This window comes from Bombina bombina, chromosome 1 (assembly GCF_027579735.1).
Source record: "Bombina bombina isolate aBomBom1 chromosome 1, aBomBom1.pri, whole genome shotgun sequence".
Lineage (NCBI taxonomy): Eukaryota > Metazoa > Chordata > Amphibia > Anura > Bombinatoridae > Bombina > Bombina bombina.
In genome coordinates this window covers 282,403,567-282,424,177 of record NC_069499.1, presented here as the reverse complement: position 1 = coordinate 282,424,177, position 20,611 = coordinate 282,403,567, and the positions used below count along the sequence as shown (strand labels likewise).

At 39.6% G+C, this 20,611-nt stretch overlaps 1 protein-coding gene across 1 annotated transcript in view; it reads right to left on the bottom strand.

The window, feature by feature from the left end:
• The window catches only part of DDX18 (DEAD-box helicase 18), a 33,712-nt gene extending 31,913 nt beyond the window's left edge, over window positions 1-1,799 (bottom strand). The window contains exons 1-2 of the mRNA XM_053698011.1: window positions 1,654-1,799; window positions 252-485 (exon numbers count right to left, since the gene is read on the bottom strand). Of these exons, the coding sequence (XP_053553986.1) occupies window positions 252-485; window positions 1,654-1,747 (328 nt within the window). The 5' untranslated portion in view covers window positions 1,748-1,799. The remainder of the gene's footprint in view (window positions 1-251; window positions 486-1,653) is intronic.
• Between the last annotated feature and the right edge of the window lie 18,812 nt (window positions 1,800-20,611).

The following is a 20,611-nucleotide window of genomic DNA, read 5'->3' as shown; positions in this document are numbered from 1 at the left end:
GATAATAATAATACATATTGAATATGTTACAAATGTATAGTTCAATATGTAAACTATAGAAATGCTTTGATATTATGTGATTATAACATCTAACTATAAAAGTACCTAATCACAGAAAATACATTTAAGATCGATTTCAAATTATTGATTTTATCCAGAGCAGATTTTAGTCTCAGTCTAGTCCTGGTAAGTGTGACAGAGAAATATAAGGAATAGGAATTAATTGGGAATCAAAGCACATAAAAGCTCACCAAACTCTTCAGCGTCTGCAACAATTTTCCTCTTCTTTTTTTTCTTGGCTTTTGGAGGTCTGGCAGGTCCATCAGTCTCTGCGTCTTTAGTGGGATGCTTCACATTACTGCTGATCTCTACATTATCTGTTGCATGGGTTTCTGTCTGGTTATTCACCTTTTCATTTTGATTCACCAGATCCTCTGTTTCAGCAATCCCAATCTCCTCCTCAGCATTACTGGCTGCAATCTTACCTAGAATTCATTTTCAAGATAGAACAATCAACACCAATATCCACAAGAATCAGTAAAATAGCATTTGTAAAATTGCTATTATTGTGATAATGTATTTGCTTTTAAAAATGTATCTTCAAAATACATACAAATTTAAGAATGTTGCATTTTATCCATTATAGTAAGACATGTCAAACTCAAGAAAACAATCTTTCAGCACTTCACTACTAACCCAAATAAGGTAAGGTTAGACCACCTCACACACATTAAAGGGCCATGATACCCAAATGTTGAAACACTTGAAAGTGATCCAGCATAGCTGTAAAAAGCTGACTAGAAAATATCACCTGGAAATCTGTATGTAAAAAAGAAAGATATTTTACCTCAAAATGTCCTAAGTATTCAAACCCCATTGCAAAGGACTTTAAGCAGCAAATCAGTATGTCTGTCCCTGGACAGGCAAGGGAGTGCACTCATTTCGCTATTCAGTTTAAGGAAGTTTACTATGAAATCTCATGAGATCACAGTAAAAGTTCATGACCTCAGCACTGCTGATTGGCTGCTGTTCATTTATTAATATATTTTTTTTACCTGCAGCTGGGAGCAGCTGAGTATAACTTTTTACACAGAACTTACTCTGGTGAACTGAGGAAATTGTGAGGTAAAATATCTTCAGCTTTTTACAGTTATACTGCATCGGTTTCAAGTGATTTAACATATGACTATTATGTCACTTTATGAGCAATGCATTTCCATAGTAATGTTCTGTCAAATTATACGCAAATACTCGTTGCACAATTTAAACAGAGATTTCACGGCCAATAACATAAACACTAAAGTCCACAGATACTTCTTCGCATATGTCTTGGGTATTATGATGCTTAAAACTCATATAGAAAAAGCAGACACCCGCAAGTCACTTTAAAAGTTGGAATCATTGTTTCAAACTATCCTACCTCCCTCTTATCCAGAAGCAGTCTATAGGGATGATAAGACAGCCTAATGCCGACATACAAGCGTAGATACACTCAAATACTGTTACATCCTTAACCCTTAAGAGTGCACGACACACGGACTCTGAGCGTATGTCCACAAACATCAACCTCCCTTCAGTCTATCTTGCTGCGCCCTCTCTGTGTCATTCTACCCTGGTGGTTTCACTCCTTTCACCAAACGCTCTTGTTCGTACTTTGTAACTCGCGCTTTTTCTGGTTTCTCTTCTTGATCGTCTCATTCCTCTTCTGGATTTTCTTCCTCAGCAACTTCATCTGCAGATCAGCCATGTTGCCGCACACGTGTGACTAACCGGAACTCCCGTAAGGCCCCCTCCGGAAATTGTGGTGACTAGAGGGGTGCCTGCTTGACTGTCACGTGGAACAGGAAGAGGGTATAATAGTCAGTGTCACCAAATATCATGGGCGCAGTGATAGGCAACTATAAAAGACACGCAAAACGTATGCATCTATAGTTTACCTCGTTGTTTAGGTTGTGGTAACGGACTGTGAAATACACGTATAAAAAAATAATAATAATTGAACAAGAGGGCGTCGACGTAAGAATGGTATTTTTCTTATTATTGGGATTGTCATTTCTTTTTGAGCGATATTATCTGGGAGGAACGATGTCAGCGCCCCCTTGTGTTTTTGTTTAATATGGATGATGTATATTTCCCAGATCAGTGTAAATTCTTCGTAGACATATCAGCAGATATACTTATTTGGTATAACTACTAGATTAAAGGGACATAAATCAGTATGAACTAACATACGTTTCTAAATATATAATGCAGCCAAAAGCTTACTTGCAAAAATGTTTCTGTTTTAACCCCTTTTAATTCAGGTATAGTTTTGTTTGCAGAAATTGCAGCAAGCTCCCCCTTGGCATTTCAATATATAGGGAAGGTGCTATCCAGGCTAAAATTTCAGCAGTTCAGAAATGCACATGCAGGGTAGGGGGCAGAGCCACGACACCTGACTAAAGCAGTGCACAGTATAATGCTGAAACTTTCACAAACAATTATGTGACATTATCTCCATGGAAACAAGCAAGCCTCTTGGCAACAAACAATATACAGTACTTGCTGTCCCTCCAAAACCCCCTTACTTGCATAAGTAATTATCCTCACGTGCACACCTTTGTTAAAGGGTCAGTAAACTCAGACAATGTAAAAGCTAATGCTAACGTCCTCTATAGCCTTACATTCTAACCGCATTGTTAAATTTGAAAAAAAAAATAATTATAACATGTTTTATTAAATAATAATTATTGCAGCCTAACCGTTACTCTATATCCGTTCTCCAACCCCTCCACGACATCTCCAATGTGGACGGTATAGACCGATTCTGTACTTCCCACATGCAAATAATGTGACACATTACGTTCCTGTGTCTAGTATATGCAATCTTGGAAGCATCGAACGCTTGACATGAACGTATGATTTTGGGCATGCGCATAACTAGGAATAGCGGAACCCAGAAGCAGATGATGTCATTGTGCGAGCGTACGCATAGCAGGTACATAGTGCGATAGATATCAACACTATAGGATGATTCCTAATTCTTCAAATATAGGGAAAAAAAGCTGCGTTCATGGAGGCGGACAGTGAATACACAAGTGGTACAAGTTTGACGAGAAAATAGATAAGATAAAACCTGTTATTTTACAATTTGATGAATGAAACTTTGGTTAAATACATGTTGCACATGTAATTTTGACGGTTGAAATTCAGATTATACTGTCCCTTTAAAAAGTTTGGAGTAGAACACTGATAAGGGGGGTGGAGCAGGCTAAACTTGGCAACACTAAAGTATGTAATTTAGCAGATTTTTTTTAAATTTGATTAAAATATTTATAAGCTTTTTTTTTGGATACACTTTTTTTTCACACATTGTTTTACCTCAGTTGACCCTTTTATAAAATGCACATAATTTAAATTGTTTTATGGAACTTTAAAAGGCTTTTGATTCCCTTTCATGTAGCTAAGGGGTTAGTATAAGAGAAACATCACTGTTTGTGATATTGCGTTGACAGCATAGGGTTGCCACCTTTTTTGAAGTTAAAGTGATGGTAAATGAAACCACTTTATATTTTGCCATTTCATGTGAAATGTAAAAATAATATTACTTTCATTGATGAAAAAAACAGAATTTATGTTTACCTGATAAATTTCCTTCTCCTACGGTGTATCCGGTCCACGGCTTCATCCTTACTTGTGGGATATTCTCATTCCCTACAGGAAGTGGCAAAGAGAACACACAGCAGAGCTGTCCATATAGCTCCCCTTAGGCTCCGCCCCCCCAGTCATTCGACCGACGGTTAGGAGAAAAAGGAGAACCATAGGGTGCAGTGGTGACTGTAGTTTGGAAAAATAAATTTAAACCTGACCAAATGCCAGGGTGGGCCGTGGACCGGATACACCGTAGGAGAAAGAAATTTATCAGGTAAACATAAATTCTGTTTTCCCCTACATTGGTGTATCCGGTCCACGGCTTCATCCTTACTTGTGGGAACCAATACCAAAGCTTTAGGACACGGATGAAGGGAGGGAACAAGTCAGGTAACCTAAACGGAAGGCACCACTGCTTGTAAAACCTTTCTCCCAAAAATTGCCTCCGAAGAAGCAAAAGTATCGAATTTGTAAAATTTGGTGAATTTATGCAGTGAAGACCAAGTCGCTGCCTTACAAATCTGTTCAACAGAAGCCTCATTCTTGAAAGCCCATGTGGAAGCCACAGCTCTGGTGGAATGAGCTGTAACTCGTTCAGGAGGCTGCTGTCCAGCAGTCTCATAAGCCAATCTGACGATGCTTTTCAGCCAGAAGGAAAGAGAGGTAGCAGTCGCTTTCTGACCTCTCCTCTTACCAGAATAGACAACAAACAAGGATGATGTTTGTCTGAAATCTTTAGTTGCTTGTAAATAGAATTTTAAAGCATGAACCACATCAAGATTGTGTAACAGTCGTTCCTTCTTAGAAGCTGGATTAGGGCACAGAGAAGGAACAATGATTTCCTGGTTAATATTCTTATTAGAAACTACTTTTGGAAGAAAACCAGGTTTGGTACGCAAAACAACCTTATCTGCATGGAACACCAGATAAGGTGAATTACACTGCAAAGCAGACAATTCAGAAACTCTTCTAGCAGAAGAAATAGCTACCAAAAACAAAACTTTCCAAGATAGTAACTTAATATCTATGGAATGTAGAGGTTCAAATGGAACCCCTTGAAGAACTGAAAGAACTAAATTTAGGCTCCATGGAGGAGCCACAGGTCTGTAGACAGGCTTGATTCTGACTAAAGCCTGTACAAACGCCTGAACATCTGGCACGGCTGCCAGACGCTTGTGTAACAAAACAGACAGGGCAGATATCTGTCCTTTTAAGGAACTAGCTGACAGACCTTTCTCCAATCCTTCTTGGAGAAAAGATAGTATCCTTGGAGTCCTAATCTTACTCCATGAGTAACCCTTGGATTCACACCAGCAAAGATATTTCCGCCATATCTTATGGTAAATCTTCCTGGTGACAGGCTTTCTAGCCTGGATCAGAGTATCTATAACTGATTCCGAAAATCCACGCTTCGCTAGAATCAAGTGTTCAATCTCCAAGCAGTCAGTTGCAGAGAAACTAGGTTTGGATGTTCGAATGGACCTTGAATTAGAAGGTCCTGCCTCAAAGGTAGCTTCCATGGTGGAACCGATGACATATTCACCAGGTCTGCATACCAAGTCCTGCGTGGCCACGCAGGAGCTATCAGAATTACCAAAGCCTTCTCCTGTTTGATCCTGGCTACTAGCCGGGGGAGAAGAGGAAACGGTGGAAAGACATAAGCTAGATTGAACGACCAAGGCGCCACTAAGGCATCTACTAATGTCGCCTTGGGATCCCTGGACCTGGACCCGTAACGTGGAACTTTGGAGTTCTGACGTGACGCCATCAGATCCAGATCTGGAATGCCCCATAGTTGAGTTAACTGGGCAAAAACCTCAGGGTGAAGTTCCCACTCCCCTGGATGGAAAGTCTGACGACTCAGATAATCCGCTTCCCAGTTGTCCATTCCTGGGATGTGAATTGCTGATAGATGGCAGGAGTGATCCTCCGCCCATTTGATGATCTTGGATACCTCCCTCATCGCCAGGGAACTCTTTGTTCCCCCCTGATGATTGATGTACGCTACAGTCGTCATGTTGTCCGACTGAAATCTGATGAATTTGGCCTCCGCTAGTTGAGGCCATGCCTGGAGCGCATTGAATATCGCTCTCAATTCCAAAATGTTTATCGGGAGAAGAGATTCTTCCCGAGATCATAGACCCTGAGCTTTCAGGGACTCCCAGACCGCACCCCAGCCTAAGAGGCTGGCGTCGGTCGTGACAATGATCCACTCCGGTCTGCGGAAACTCATTCCCTGAGACAGGTGATCCTGAGACAACCACCAGAGGAGTGAGTCTCTGGTTTTCTGGTCCATTTGTATCTGGGGAGACAAATCTGCATAATCCCCATTCCACTGTTTGAGCATGCACAGTTGTAATGGTCTTAAATGAATTCGAGCAAAGGGAACCACGTCCATTGCCGCAACCATTAGTCCTATTGCCTCCATGCACTGAGCTATGGAGGGTTGTGGAATGGATTGAAGAACTCGACAGGTGTTCAAAAGTTTTAACTTCCTGACCTCCGTCAGAAAGATTTTCATTTCTACCGAGTCTATTATTGTTCCCAGGAAGGGAACCCTTGTGAATGGGGACAGAGAACTCTTTTCTATGTTCACCTTCCACCCGTGAGACCTTAGAAAGGCTAGAACAATGTCCGTATGAGCCTTTGTCTTGTGAAAGGACGACGCTTGTATTAAAATGTCGTCTAGATAAGGTGCTTGGCCTTAGCACCGCTAGAAGGGACCCTAGCACCTTTGTGAAAATTCTGGGAGCAGTGGCCAATCCGAATGGAAGAGCCACAAACTGGTAATGCTTGTCCAGAAAGGTGAACCTTAGGAACTGATGGTGATCTTTGTGGATAGGAATATGCAGGTACGCATCCTTTAAGTCCACGGTAGTCATATATTGACCCTCCTGGATCATTGGTAAAATTGTCCGAATGGTTTCCATTTTGAATGATGGAACTCTGAGGAATTTGTTTAGGATTTTTAAATCCAGAATTGGCCTGAAAGTTCCTTCCTTTTTGGGAACTACAAACAGGTTTGAGTAAAAACCCAACCCTTGTTCTGCTGTTGGAACTGGGTGTATCACTCCCATTTTTAAAAGGTCTTCTACGCAATGTAAGAATGCCTGTCTCTTTATCTGGTCTAAAGATAAGCGAGACATGTGGAACCTTCCCTTTGGAGGAAAGTCCTTGAATTCTAGAAGGTACCCCTGGGAGACAATTTCTAGTGCCCAGGGGTCCGGAACATCTCTTGCCCAAGCCTGAGCAAAGAGAGAAAGTCTGCCCCCTACTAGATCCGGTCCCAGATCGGGGGCTAACCTTTCATGCTGTCTTGGTAGCAGCAGCAGGCTTCTTGGCCTGTTTACCTTTGTTCCAGCCTTGCAATGGTTTCCATGCTGGTTTGGGCTGGGATGCGTTACCCTCTTGCTTAGTGGCTGTAGAGGTAGAAGCAGGTCCGTTCCTGAAATTGCGAAAGGAACAAAAATTAGACTTATTTTTAGCTTTGAAAGGTCTATCTTGTGGGAGGGCATGGCCCTTTCCCCCAGTGATATCCGAAATAATTTCTTTCAACTCTGGCCCGAATAGGGTCTTACTCTTGAAAGGAATATTAAGCAATTTTGTTTTGGACGACACATACGCCGACCAAGATTTTAGCCAAAGCGCTCTGCGCGCCACGATTGCAAAACTTGAATTTTTCGCCGCTAATTTAGCTAACTGAAAAGCGGCATCTGTAATGAAGGCATTAGCCAACTTCAGAGTGTGAATTCTGTCCATGACTTCATCATAAGAAGTCTCCTTCTGGAGCGAGTTTTCTAATTCCTCAAACCAAAAGGACGCTGCCGTGGTTACAGGAATAATGCAAGAAATTGGTTGAAGAAGAAAACCTTGTTGAACAAAAATTTTCTTAAGCAAACCTTCTAATTTTTTATCCATAGGATCTTTGAAAGCGCAACTATCTTCTATTGGTATAGTCGTGCGTTTAGCTAGTGTTGAAACTGCCCCCTCTAACTTAGGGACTGTCTGCCACGCGTTCTTTCTGGGGTCAACAATGGGGAACATTTTCTTAAATATAGGGGGGGGAACAAAAAGTACATCTGGTCTCTCCCACTCCCTAGTCACTATATCCGCCACCCTCTTGGGTATCGGAAACGCATCAGTGAGTACTGGGACCTCTAAAAATTTGTCCATTTTACACAATTTTTCTGGGACCACCAAAGGTTCACAATCATCAAGTGTAGCTAGGACCTCCTTAAGTAGGGCGCGGAGGTGTTCTAGCTTAAATTTAAATGCTATGGTATCAGGCTCTGCCTGCTGAGAAACTTTTCCTGTGTCAGAAATTTCTCCCTCAGACAGGCCCTCCCTCACCGCCAAGTCAGATTGATGTGAGGGCACTACAGATAAATTATCCTCTGCGTCAGCTTGCTCATTTTCTGTGTTTAAAACTGAGCAATCACGCTTCTTAGGAAAAGCTGGCAGTTTAGATAAAAATGCTGAAAGAGAATTATCCATTACTGTCGCTAACTGTTGCATAGTAATCACAATTGGTGCGCTAGATGTACTGGGCAACGCTTGCGCAGGCATAGCTGGTATTGACACAGGAGGAGAGGATAGCGAGCGATCTTCACTACCTTCAGCTAAAGAATAATCTTGGGCTATATTTTTAAGTGTGATTGTATGGTCCTTAAGCTGCTTGGACGCTATGGCACACTTCACACATAAATTTAACGGGGGAACCACCTTGGACTTTGAGTATACAGAACATAGGCTATCTGAAGGTTCAGACATGTTTGACAGACATCAACAGAACTTCAATGCAATAAAAATAATTTTTTACAAAAACGTTACTGTCTCTTTAAATAATAAAAGTGCACACTTTATTACTGAAACATCAAAAAACCATCAAATAAACATCCAATTTTAATGAAATTTTCACCTTAGTGTCTTAATGCTTTGAAAAGATTGCACAGAAGTTTTCAGACCAATTAACCCCTGAATGCCCAAACCGCAGCTAATAACAGTTATTAACCGGTTAACACAGTACAGTCCCCTGCCACAGCTTTCACTGTGGCCTTTACCTTCCTTGGGGGTTATTTTGGTAGCAAATAAGCCTCTCTAGAGTCCTTTTCTGAGCCTCTGGACTCCCCACGTGAAGCTGCATGAACTGCCTAGTCAAAAAACACTGCGCAATTGAGGCGCGAAAATGAGGCCTCCTCCCTCTTCATTCTAGAGTGGAGGGGCCTTTCTGACTAGATTAGGTGTCTAACTAAGTGCCAGGCGCAAATTAAACCCCAAAAGTGTTTTAAAGTTTGAAAAAACACCTTATTTTTAGCCAAAAACATGCTAAAAAGCAATCGATTAAGCCCACAATTAGTGTCAACCAGCATAGAGCCCTTAATATAAGCCATCAATTTATACTGAGTCTAAGAAAAATGGCTTACCTATCCCAGAGGGAATTTCTGACAGTCTTCTAGCATTACATGGTCTTGTTAGAAAAATGACTGATCATACCTGAAGCAGTTAAGCCTGCAAACTGTTTCCCCCAACTGATGTTCTCTGGTTTCAACAGTCCTGCGTGGGAACAGCCATGGATTTTAGTTACTGGTGCTAAAATCATATTCCTCTTAGCAGAAATCTTCATCACTTTCTGCTGCAGAGTAAATGGTACAAGCCGGCACTATTTTAAAATAACAAACTCTTGATAGAAGAAATAAAAAACTACAACTAACACCACATACTCTTTACCACCCCCGTGGAGATGCTACTAGTTAGAGCGGCAAAGAGAATGACTGGGGGGGCGGAGCCTAAGGGGAGCTATATGGACAGCTCTGCTGTGTGTTCTCTTTGCCACTTCCTGTAGGGAATGAGAATATCCCACAAGTAAGGATGAAGCCGTGGACCGGATACACCAATGTAGGAGAAACATAGATTTAAAACTTACTGTAGTAACTTTTATATAACTGCTACTTTGCTACTGCACGCTCCAGCAGCCCTGACACTAAGACACTTTTTTCCCCCCATGGCGTTTTCGCCGTTGTCCAATCAAAATCATGGCATTTTAGCATGTTTCACTGGGAAAAAAAATTGATCTTTTGCGCATGTGTTACCAACGTCATGCGCAAAAGATCAGTGTAGGTTTTTTTTTTACATTGAAGCATACCACAATTTGGATTGGACCACAGCAAAAACATCAGGGGAAAAAAAAGTGTCTTAGTGTCGGGGCTGCCGGAGTGTGCAGTAGCAAAGTAGCAGTTATATAAAAGTTACTACAGTAAGTTTTAAATCTGTTTTTTCATCAATGAAAGTAATATTATTTTTACATTTCACATCAAATGGCTAAATTGGTTTAATTTACTATCACTTTAAGACAATTCTATTAATTAGCATAAATCTGCTCAATTAGTTATACAGTGCAAATCAGAATCTGAAGCTGCTATCGTTGCTTTTAAATGATCATTCGTTTAAAATTAAATTTCAGAAAACTTACAAGAAATTTCATTATAACAAGACTAAAGAGCAGAACTTGCCCAAAATACTATATCATTTTTTTATCATTTTTTTTTAATCATTTTTGCTATCACTCCATTTAAACAGAAACAGAGACTTGTTTTTTTGTTTACCTGTCAAAACTATATATTTTTTTAAAGGGACACTGTACCCAAAAATTTTCTTTCGTGATTCAGATGGAGTATGAAATTTTAAGCAACTTTCTAATTTACTCCTATTATCAAATTTTCTTCATTCTCTTGGTATCTTTATTTGAAATGCAAGAATGTAAGTTTAGATGCCGGCCCATTTTTGGTGAACAACCTGGGTTGTCCTTGCTGATTGGTGGATAAATTCATCCACCAATAAAAAAGTGCTGTCCAGAGTACTGAAACAAAAAAAGCTTAGATGCCTTCTTTTTCAAATAATGATAGCAAGAGAACGAAGAAAAATTGATAATAGGAGCAAATTAGAAAGTTGCTTAAAATTGCATGCTCTTTCTGAATTACAAAATACAAAATTTGGGTTCAGTGTCCCTTTAAGTAGACAACCCAAGATGTTGATCTAGCCCACTGGTTTTCAAACTTGTCCTCAGGCCTCCCCAACAGGCTAGGTTTTCTGGATGACCTTGGATGAGAGCAGGTAAAACAACCATGTTTACTAATCAGCTTATTGTTTCACCTGTGCTCCAGTTCAGAGATCCTCAAAATGTGGCCTGTTAGGGAGGTCTGAGGACAGATTTGGAAACCAGTGATCTAGCCCCATTTTAGTAAATTTCATGCTACCATTTTGCTGCCAAATGCGATCATATAAAAAAAAAAAAATCGCTTTGCCATTGATTTTCGTAATTAGAATGCTGCTAATTGCAGCTGCTCACCACACTTCTATTATTCCAGTCAGTGAAGGGGTAAATCAGGTAGTTTGTAAGGTTACATTTAGCTGTAGTGTAAAGATTACCCTCCTGCCTGGCATCCTCACCCCCTGATCCCTCCCAAACAGCTCCCCCTCCCAACTCATCCCCACCATACTTGGTAGTGGCAGACAGTCGGCAGTTAAGGTTTGTTTATTATTATTATTATTATTTTTTATTATTTTTTTCTGCAATGTAGTGATCCTCCTCAACACTCCATGTTCCCCCAAAATAGCTTTCTTACCCTCCCACTAATGGAGGCCATCTTTTCCAGTACAAAATAAATACATATATATTATTTTCTGTAGTGTAGTGGTCCCCACACCTCCCCCCTCTGGCGATCCTTAGGAATCCCCCTATTACACCTTTTTTTTCTGTAGTGTAGCTCCCCATCCATCCATCCCTCCCTCTCCCTTTATTTTTCTTTCTGCAGTGTAAGGCCCATCCCACTCCCTCCCCCTTCCGACTCTGGGCCGCCCACACCTCCCACCAGCACCAGCAGATGATTGTTAAAGACAGTGAATCACATATGGAACTGGAGCACCAATGGAGACAAATACCTGCAGCTCTGTAAGACCAGCTCTTGGCTGTCACTTTACAGCCGAGACTGCTGGAGCTTCCTGCAGCTGCAACATATTTATACGTTATGCGGTACGATGAGCTTCGTACTGCATGACGTATATTTACATCCTATTGAGTCAAGGGGTTTAAGAGATAGATAATCCCTTTATTATCCATTCCCCAATTTTGCACAACCAACACAGTTATATTAATATACTTTTTACCTATGTGATTAACTTGTATCTAAGCCTCTGCAAACTGCCCCCTAACTCAGTGCTCTTTACAAACTTGCATTTTAGCCAATCAGTGCTGACTCATTCGTAACTCCACAGGAGCAAGCACAGTGCTATCATTCTATGTGACACACATTAACTTTCACTGTCTTGCTGTGAAAAGCTAATAAAATGCACTTAAACAAAGGTGGCCTGCAGTGGCTTAGAAACAGGCAGAGATTAAGAGGTTATAAAGAATATTAATACAACAATGTTGGTTGTGCAAAGCTGGTCAATGGGTTGTATAGGCGTTATCTATCTTTTTAAACAATAAACATTTTGGCGTAGACTGTCCCTTTAAACAATGGTCATGCAAGTAAAATGCAGGCGGACAATTGGAAAAAATAAAATAAATGTATAACAAATCAAACGTTTTTTGCACTGTTGGGGGGGGGGTGATTATTTATACTTTATAAGTTTTAATTATTATTATTTTTCACTAATGACTGAAAATATATATAACAAAAAATAAATGGAATTTGAAATTTTTAAAAATTACAAATAGAACATAGCCTCTTTCTTTGCTTTATCTCTGTTAAAGGGACACTAAACAGCACAAGACATTTCTGTTATTTTCTTCTAGAATAACATATCAGCCTAGAGTAAACATTATAAAAACAAACACCATCGGCTAGATTTAGAGTTCGGCGGTAGATGGGCTGTTAACGCCACGCGTGTTTATGTCTAACGCACGTCATTGTTTGACTCCGGTATTTAGAGTTAATATAAGACCATCTAACGATGCTCCTAACGCGTGTATGTCACACGCGTAATCCTGCCCGCGTTAGACAGTCTCCAATAGAGATCAATGGGAAAGCAAATAAATTGCCTCTTTTAACCTAACACTCGATCTCGCGAGAATACGCACAGCTCGGTCATATGACGCATACCACATCATGCACAACAATAACACGCCGCAAATGTCACAACAACAATCAATCAACAAAGCACACAAGCATTACACATTCACAAGCGGGGGAAGTTTTAATACTATTTATACGGGGAATACGCATATACTTTAAGATGCGGAAAATCGCACAATAACAACAAGGATTAAAAAATATATACATACACTAGAAACAAAATCGCATTCAATATCATTATATATTATGAAAAACATACATATACAACACTTCACGAAGAACACACCATCGCAAATTCACATTTAAAAAGAATACTTTTGGACAATGAAAGCGAAAACGAACACTATGACATCATCGCATTCTACACATTCCACAAATACCAACTCTAAATGAGCATGCGCAAATTAACACACCTAATACACATTGCAATAATATTAATTGCTAATAAAGCACACCTGAACACTAATTACAATGGAAATTGGGACATCATTAAACATTTACACAGGGTATATAAGCACCACACAAGCATGGCTTCTTTGACTGTGTTGCTGGTGGGTCTTTGGAGATTTAAGAATAGAGAGTTTGCGAATTTTTGAGAGTGAGTTAGTGTTAGCGTGAGAGAGTCAGTTGGTAGTGTTAGCGTGAGAGAGTCAGTTGGTAGTGTTAGCGTGAGATAGTCAGTTGGTAGTGTTAGCGTGAGAGAGTGAGTGAGTTAGTGGGAGTTAGTGGGAGTGGGAGAGAGTCTGTTAGTGGGAGCGTGAGTGAGTTAGTGGGAGTTATTAGTGATAGTTGTTAGTGTGAGCGTCAGTTAGTGGTAGTTAGTGAGCGTTAGTGGGAGTGTTTGTTATTGAGAATTAGAAGTAGTGTTAGTTAGCGAGCGAGTGATTTATCTGTACACTTAACACATTTACACGCAAACACATTCAATACATACATACACTTATCAATAACACTACATACACTCCATACCCCCTACCCCCTCATACTACACTCCATACCCCATTCCTTGTAGTCCCATTCCCTTTCATCCCATTTACTCTTATCCCATACCCCATACCCATCCCATACCCATCCCCTAGTTACATTTAGTTTACATATCCTCCTTTTAGTCTTATTCTTTTCGTTTATTTAAATACTCCTTACCCTCTTTGTTTTTTTTACATCCCTCACACTTTAAGCACCTTTTTTGTCTTTTTAGTTCTTTATTTTGACCCCCCTTCATTTCATCACACTCACTTTTTGTTTGATTATTTGGGGTTTAGTTTAGGGAGGAGATGGAGGCCAGGCAGGGGACAGGTAGAGGGGGGAGTAGAGGGAGGGGGAGAGGAACAGGGCAGGAAGGGGGGCAGGAAGGGGGGCAGGAAGCGGGGGTGGAAGCGGTGGGTGGACCCAGCCACTTGGTTCAAGATGACCAAGTGGCTGGGCCCAGTGGCGGTCAGAGTAGGGCTTCACAGTCCGGGAAACAGAGGGCATCGTCACAGGGGAAGGCCAAGGCGACTAGGGAGGCGAGGTTTACGATGGAGGAGAAGGAGGCCCTCGTAGAGGCCTATATGGCCAGGCATAGGATGCTGCAGCACCAGAAGACCACCCCGACTGACAGGAGGAGGCTCTGGAACGAGATTAGGAATGCAGTCAATGCAGTGGGTGGCCGGAACCGGGATATGGATTCTATCAAACATCGGTACCGGGACTGTAAACTTGAACTTAAAAAAAAGTTAAGCCTGGAGGCCCGACATGCCGCAGGGACCGGTGGCGGCCCTGCCCTTGAAATGGAGTACTGCAGATGGGAGGAAATGTTGCGGCCCAGCATCTCCGAGGTGGAAGTAGTCGGTATCGGAGGAATCGATACCGGGAACCTGCCACTCTCATCTGACGGTAAGCTCATTGAACAATAATTTCACATACGAATGTATTTCAATGGACACTATACGCAAACATTTACTTTCATGATTGAGGTAGCGAATACAATTTGACAAAACATTCAAATGTACTTATATTACCTAATTTGATTCATTTTTGAGATATATTTTAATGAAGAAATAGCCATGCACACGATGAAACAATCACAGGAGGCAGCTATATTCAGCTAACAATCAGCATCTTATAAGCATATTTAGATATGCTTTTCAGCAAAGAATATCCAGAGAATGAAGCTAATTAGATAAGAAAAGTACATTCGAAAGTTGATACTAAATGTATGCTTCTAAATCATGAAAGATAAAACATTGGGTTTCATGTGTTAAGGATCAGATTAATGCTATTACGCTGTTTACACGCATTCTATTACTTTGCGGTTACATCAGTATCTAGGCTATAGGTTAGGTGTGCATTTAAACAGACTGAAAACAAACGCAAAAACATTCACATTGACCAGATATCACAAACACGGTTTAGAAAAAGCGGAAATCGTATTGATTGTTTGTTAGATTTCAAAGTGGATTAATGATTCTGCATTTGTAATTGTATCGTAAGCTAAGTCATTTAAACCTTGATTTGCAAATATGCTAATATATATATATATATTTTTTTTTTTCTTTATTTATATACAGAGTCTGGGGACGAGGCAGCACAGCCTCCTGCATCTCCCCGGGATGAGAGTGGTGGTGAGGAATTCCCACTTCGGAGGGAAGAGGCCCCCCGTGACGAACAGCGCACGGGAGATGATGAAGAGGCCCCGGAAGCACAGGAGGATCCCGCGGAACCCGCGGAACCCGAGGTCCCTCAAAGACCCGCACTCCGCCGTGCACGGGCACCCCGCCGTGCACGGGTTCAACAGGCACAACAAGAAGAAATAGCGGAGGTGCGGGTTCTACTGGAGTACATAGACCAGATGCGTACCTCCCGGATAGAAAACATAGAAGGACGACGCAGAATACTTGATGGGCAGAATCAAATAATTCAAGGCCAAAATGAAATAATCAGTATACTGAATAGAATACAAGAAGGACAAACAAGAATGTTTAATCTTCATCAGGAAATGTTCACATTTTTCCGGGAGGCGCATGCTGGTCTACCTCCTGTTGCTGGGCCTCTTGTTGCTGGGCCTCTTGCTGCTGGGCCATCTCCTCCTGCCGGCCCATCTCATCCTCCTCCTCAGCCATCTACTCCTCCTCCTCCTCAGCCATCTACTCCTCCTCCTCCTCAGCCATCTTCTCCTCCTCATCCATCTTCTCCTCCTCCTCAGCCATCTACTCCTCACCTTGGTCGTCCCAGTACTCTTCCTTCCACTCCTCCCACAACAGCTCCAAGGAGGACTCTTCGGAGTCGGCAGTTGCCTCTCCCAGAGCCTCAGCCCCGTGGGAAGAGGGGAAGGAAGAGGAAGTAAGTATTTTTTTCCATCTTCAAATTTTTTTTTTGTGTAATGGATAGGTATGTGATGATGTGGTTTTCATACACTTGTGGACCACACTCTGTATATAATCGACTTCTATGGGACCGGGTCCATGGAGGAAGATTCTTTGCAGAGTGTGGGTTATAAGTGTGTGAAAACCACATCATCACATACCTATCCTTGTTCATGATATTGATTGGTTTCTGTGATGTGATGTCCAAACTGTTTCCCGAATCGCTAACTAAATTACCATAACAATTATCCATGATGGCATATTACTGTTTGAATGCCAATAACACAGCTTAAAGGGACAGTCAGAAAATTATTGATTACAAAGAAAACACTGTATTACGCATTATAAAGTTTGAAACAACAAAACATGGAGAAATACATGTGTGACTTATGTGCTTACCCTTGTATCTATGACTATGAAAAATGACCACTTATTTGTTGTTCTGACATAACAACATTTTAGATATCAATGATCAATACATGGTCAATAATATGCTGTATGAGCACAAGGTTTTACATATACAAATGCTATCCAAATGCCCTCTAGTGCTCAAATTGTATAATGATTACAAGCACTCTTCAAGATTTAAGAAATGAGCACACCAACCTCATAGGTTTAGATAGCAAATTTAAATAAACCCAGACAAATGTTCAATTGTTGAGAAACATTTGATATCCTTGTTATTACAGAATTGACTTTTCGAATAATGTAAAAAAAATTTTTTTTCTAAACTGTCCCTTTAACAACATTACATATGCTAACACATATTTTAAGCTTGTTGGTATATCTACATGTACTTTGTCAAAAAATAATTTTTAAAATCACATTTATATTGACGTGTTAAATAAAGTCTATTTTCTTTAAGAGACATTATTGTGTTAATATTTTATTGTAAATATTTTTATTTTAACAATGAATATGGTTTAAAGTCCTTTTAGGAGTGGGGGGGGGGGGGAAATATGCTAACAAAAATATATTTGAAGATTAAACTATGTGGATCTCATACATGATACAAAAAACAACATTTGCATTCAAGGGACAGTATCCTATATTTTTTACATAACTGTATGTAATAGACACTACTACAAACAACAAGATTAACATATACTGATATCAATATTAAAAAGCTTCAAACACTTGCAAATAAAATAGGGTTAGCTATATTGAAAATATAGATGAACCACCATTACAACCGTAAAACAACACAATACCCCATCATTAACATATGAAAAGACCCTTTACACAAACTGGACAAAGCTGGAGATGGTACTCACATGAAACTCATTGGCTTTGCGAGGAGTAAGAAAATTACTTAAATTTTCTTACAACACAAGACAAAATAAACCTATTGGTTAAACAATGGACTATCTAACTAGAGACAAAATCAAATATTTTTATTTATAATGTGAGTGTCTAATGAACCTTTCATAAAATATACAACGAAATTACATTTAGAAGAAGTCGGCATCATATATTTAGCATATGATAAATGCATATTGATTAGTTTATTCAAACACAATAGCGCATATTTATTAATTAGATATGTTCAACATTAAACACAACATTAATTTTTCAGAAAAAGGAACATTGTTGACAAACATATTAAACATGGACTGTAGAGATTTGCACTTGCCTATAAATATCCTATGCATGAAAACATTTTGCTTTCGTTCGTTGATTCAACCAGACATCCAGCAAAAGAGAATGTGTTGGTCTTTATCAGCTACGGGTCAACAATGTAACATGATGCAAATAATACATATTCGCAAGCTTTTTAAAATTGCATGCAGTCACAAACGTTTTTAACGTGCACAAATATTGCGGGACTACGCAATCCAATCACACGTTTTTTTACCTTTACATGTGCCGTCTTAACATGGCGCTTCCTTGATCACGTAAGAACGCCATCCAATGAAAGGCACATTATTGATCACGTAAGAACGCCCAAAAAAAAAAGGCGCATCCTTGATCGCGTCAAAACGCAATCCAATAAAAGGCATATTCCTGATCACGTAAGAACGTCAGTCAATACAAGGAATCATTGGACAGCCTGGCAGGTGACGTCTTAAGCAACATGGCGCATCCGAGATCGCTGAAAAACCGCAGACAATACAAGGACTCAGTGACATCTTGGCATATCACTAAGAAACGTATTTATATTTTAGGAACTAGTATGTGTGTAGATTGCTATCTAGGAATGTCACCAAATCATGAATCATCTTTTCGGACTTGACTGTCCCTTGAACTATAGCTATGGTGTATATCTTTAACATTTAAAAGATACACATGAGAAATACATATGCCATTGATGTTTTAAGATATGTTTGGATTGTTGTTGAATAACAATAGTTATACATGGATTGATTAAACGTGTCATTTATTCAAGTTTAATTATTGTCAGCCTACCTATAGCCATATATGGGAGGAGATGTATTTTGTTAACATATTAGTTAACTAATATTCATCATCTACATTATTTGCATTACACACAGAGATTGATTTGGTTACACTTTGACAATAATATAGATTGGAAAATGAAATACAGGTGCTGTCAACATTACAATAAGATTGTTTATTAATAAAACTATATGTCCTTGTTCTTGTAAAAAGGACAAAAACGCTTTACAAATGGAAATACATTCATTTACAATAGTGATCAACATCACTTAAAGGGACATTATTTTGTTTTTAAAAAGAGCATACACATAGTCAATACTATTTAAATAAAATGAACACTTTACAGGGATTATATCATTGTATCAATACTCAGATCATTTGGTAAAGGTGCATCAATTCATGCAGAGTTTATAAATACACACATGGATCTGAACATTTAAATATACATATATACACAAATACAAAAAAATATATACATATATAAAGAAATTACTCTGCTAATCATAATCAGGCAATGATAGAGCTAAGAGAAAATAATATAAACACAAATAATAAGATTACATTGGAGATGTTAATCTTAAAGTCATTTACTATTGTCTTACATATATGATTTCATTATAACAAATATATTTGTTAGGTCCCTTTAAGGATAAACAACATAAACTAGAGCTTGCTAAAAATAACAGGAAGAATGAGGACAAAGATTTGTGAAATAAAATGTATTTTATTAGTATGTAAGAAAACATACACAACGTTTATAAATAATCTTGTAAAAATAAGGAATATATGAGCCATATGACAAGGTAACACAGTGCATCACAGTCCATGAAGAGAGTTGCCAAGGGCCAGCATAGCCCCATTGGAGACACATGGCAAGGTAACACAGTGCATCACAGTCCATGAAGAGAGTTGCCAAGGGCCAGCATAGCCCCATTGGAGACACATGGCAAGGTAACACAGTGCATCACAGTCCATGAAGAGAGTTGCCAAGGGCCAGCATAGCCCCATTGGAGACACATGGCAAGGTAACACAGTGCATCACAGTCCATGAAGAGAGTTGCCAAGGGCCAGCATAGCCCCATTGGAGACACATGACAAGGTAACACAGTGCATCACAGTCCATGAAGAGAGTTGCCAAGGGCCAGCATAGCCCCATTGGAGACACATGGCAAGGTAACACAGTGCATCACAGTCCATGAAGAGAGTTGCCAAGGGCCAGCATAGCCTCATTGGAGACACATGACAAGGTAAAAGAGTGCAACAGGCACAACAAAAAACTGATAAAAAGGCCAAATGGCAACAATATAAATACAAATTCAACATGTGGACGGAGGATTATTATCTGCCACCATGGAGCATATCCAGATCCTCCACTTACTGGTCATCCTCTTCATTGTCCTGTGCATGTCCAGCTCCAGATTCAGGCCTTGAACGTAATTGCATAATTTCACGCAGAGTCAAGTCCTGAATCCGGAGCTGGGCCTGCATGGTGTCGTTCATCCCTCTCAGGACAGCTGCGTTCCTCAACACGGCCTGCTCTACTCTTGCTATCCCTTCTAGCATGAGCCATGCTGAGTCACAGCCTAAAATAAAATAAAATTAAATATTAAGGATAATTACACAACAGAATAAAAGATTTTAATACATACATTGTCATCATAAAGACAAATAATTATTTACATCAATTATTTTTCATATAGTCTTTACACATGAATTAGGTTATTCAGACAGACAGAAATCATTAAAGGCTCATGTTACTCAAACATGTTGTCCCCTTTAATTGGTTTTAGATGATCCACTTATACAGCTTGAGTGTATCAAATCTTGTTAAAGGATTTACATTGTACTTACATCAGCAATTTAAAAATTCAATTTAGACTGTGGTAGGCACACCTATCCTTAAACATTTTGGCATTGAGGACAAGCTGTGTAAACATAGCAACCAGAAGAAATTACATTCCCACTGGGTTAGACAAGAGATAATGTATCCACATTTGGACATAAAATTTTGGATCCAAGTAGTGGTGTTTGGTATATGTAGTGATATCCAATTAAAGGGACACTGAACCTAAATATTTAATGGACTGATTCAGATAGAGCATGACATGACAAATCTTTAGAAATTACACATATTCATTATATGTTTTAATTGTCAAGCTATATTTT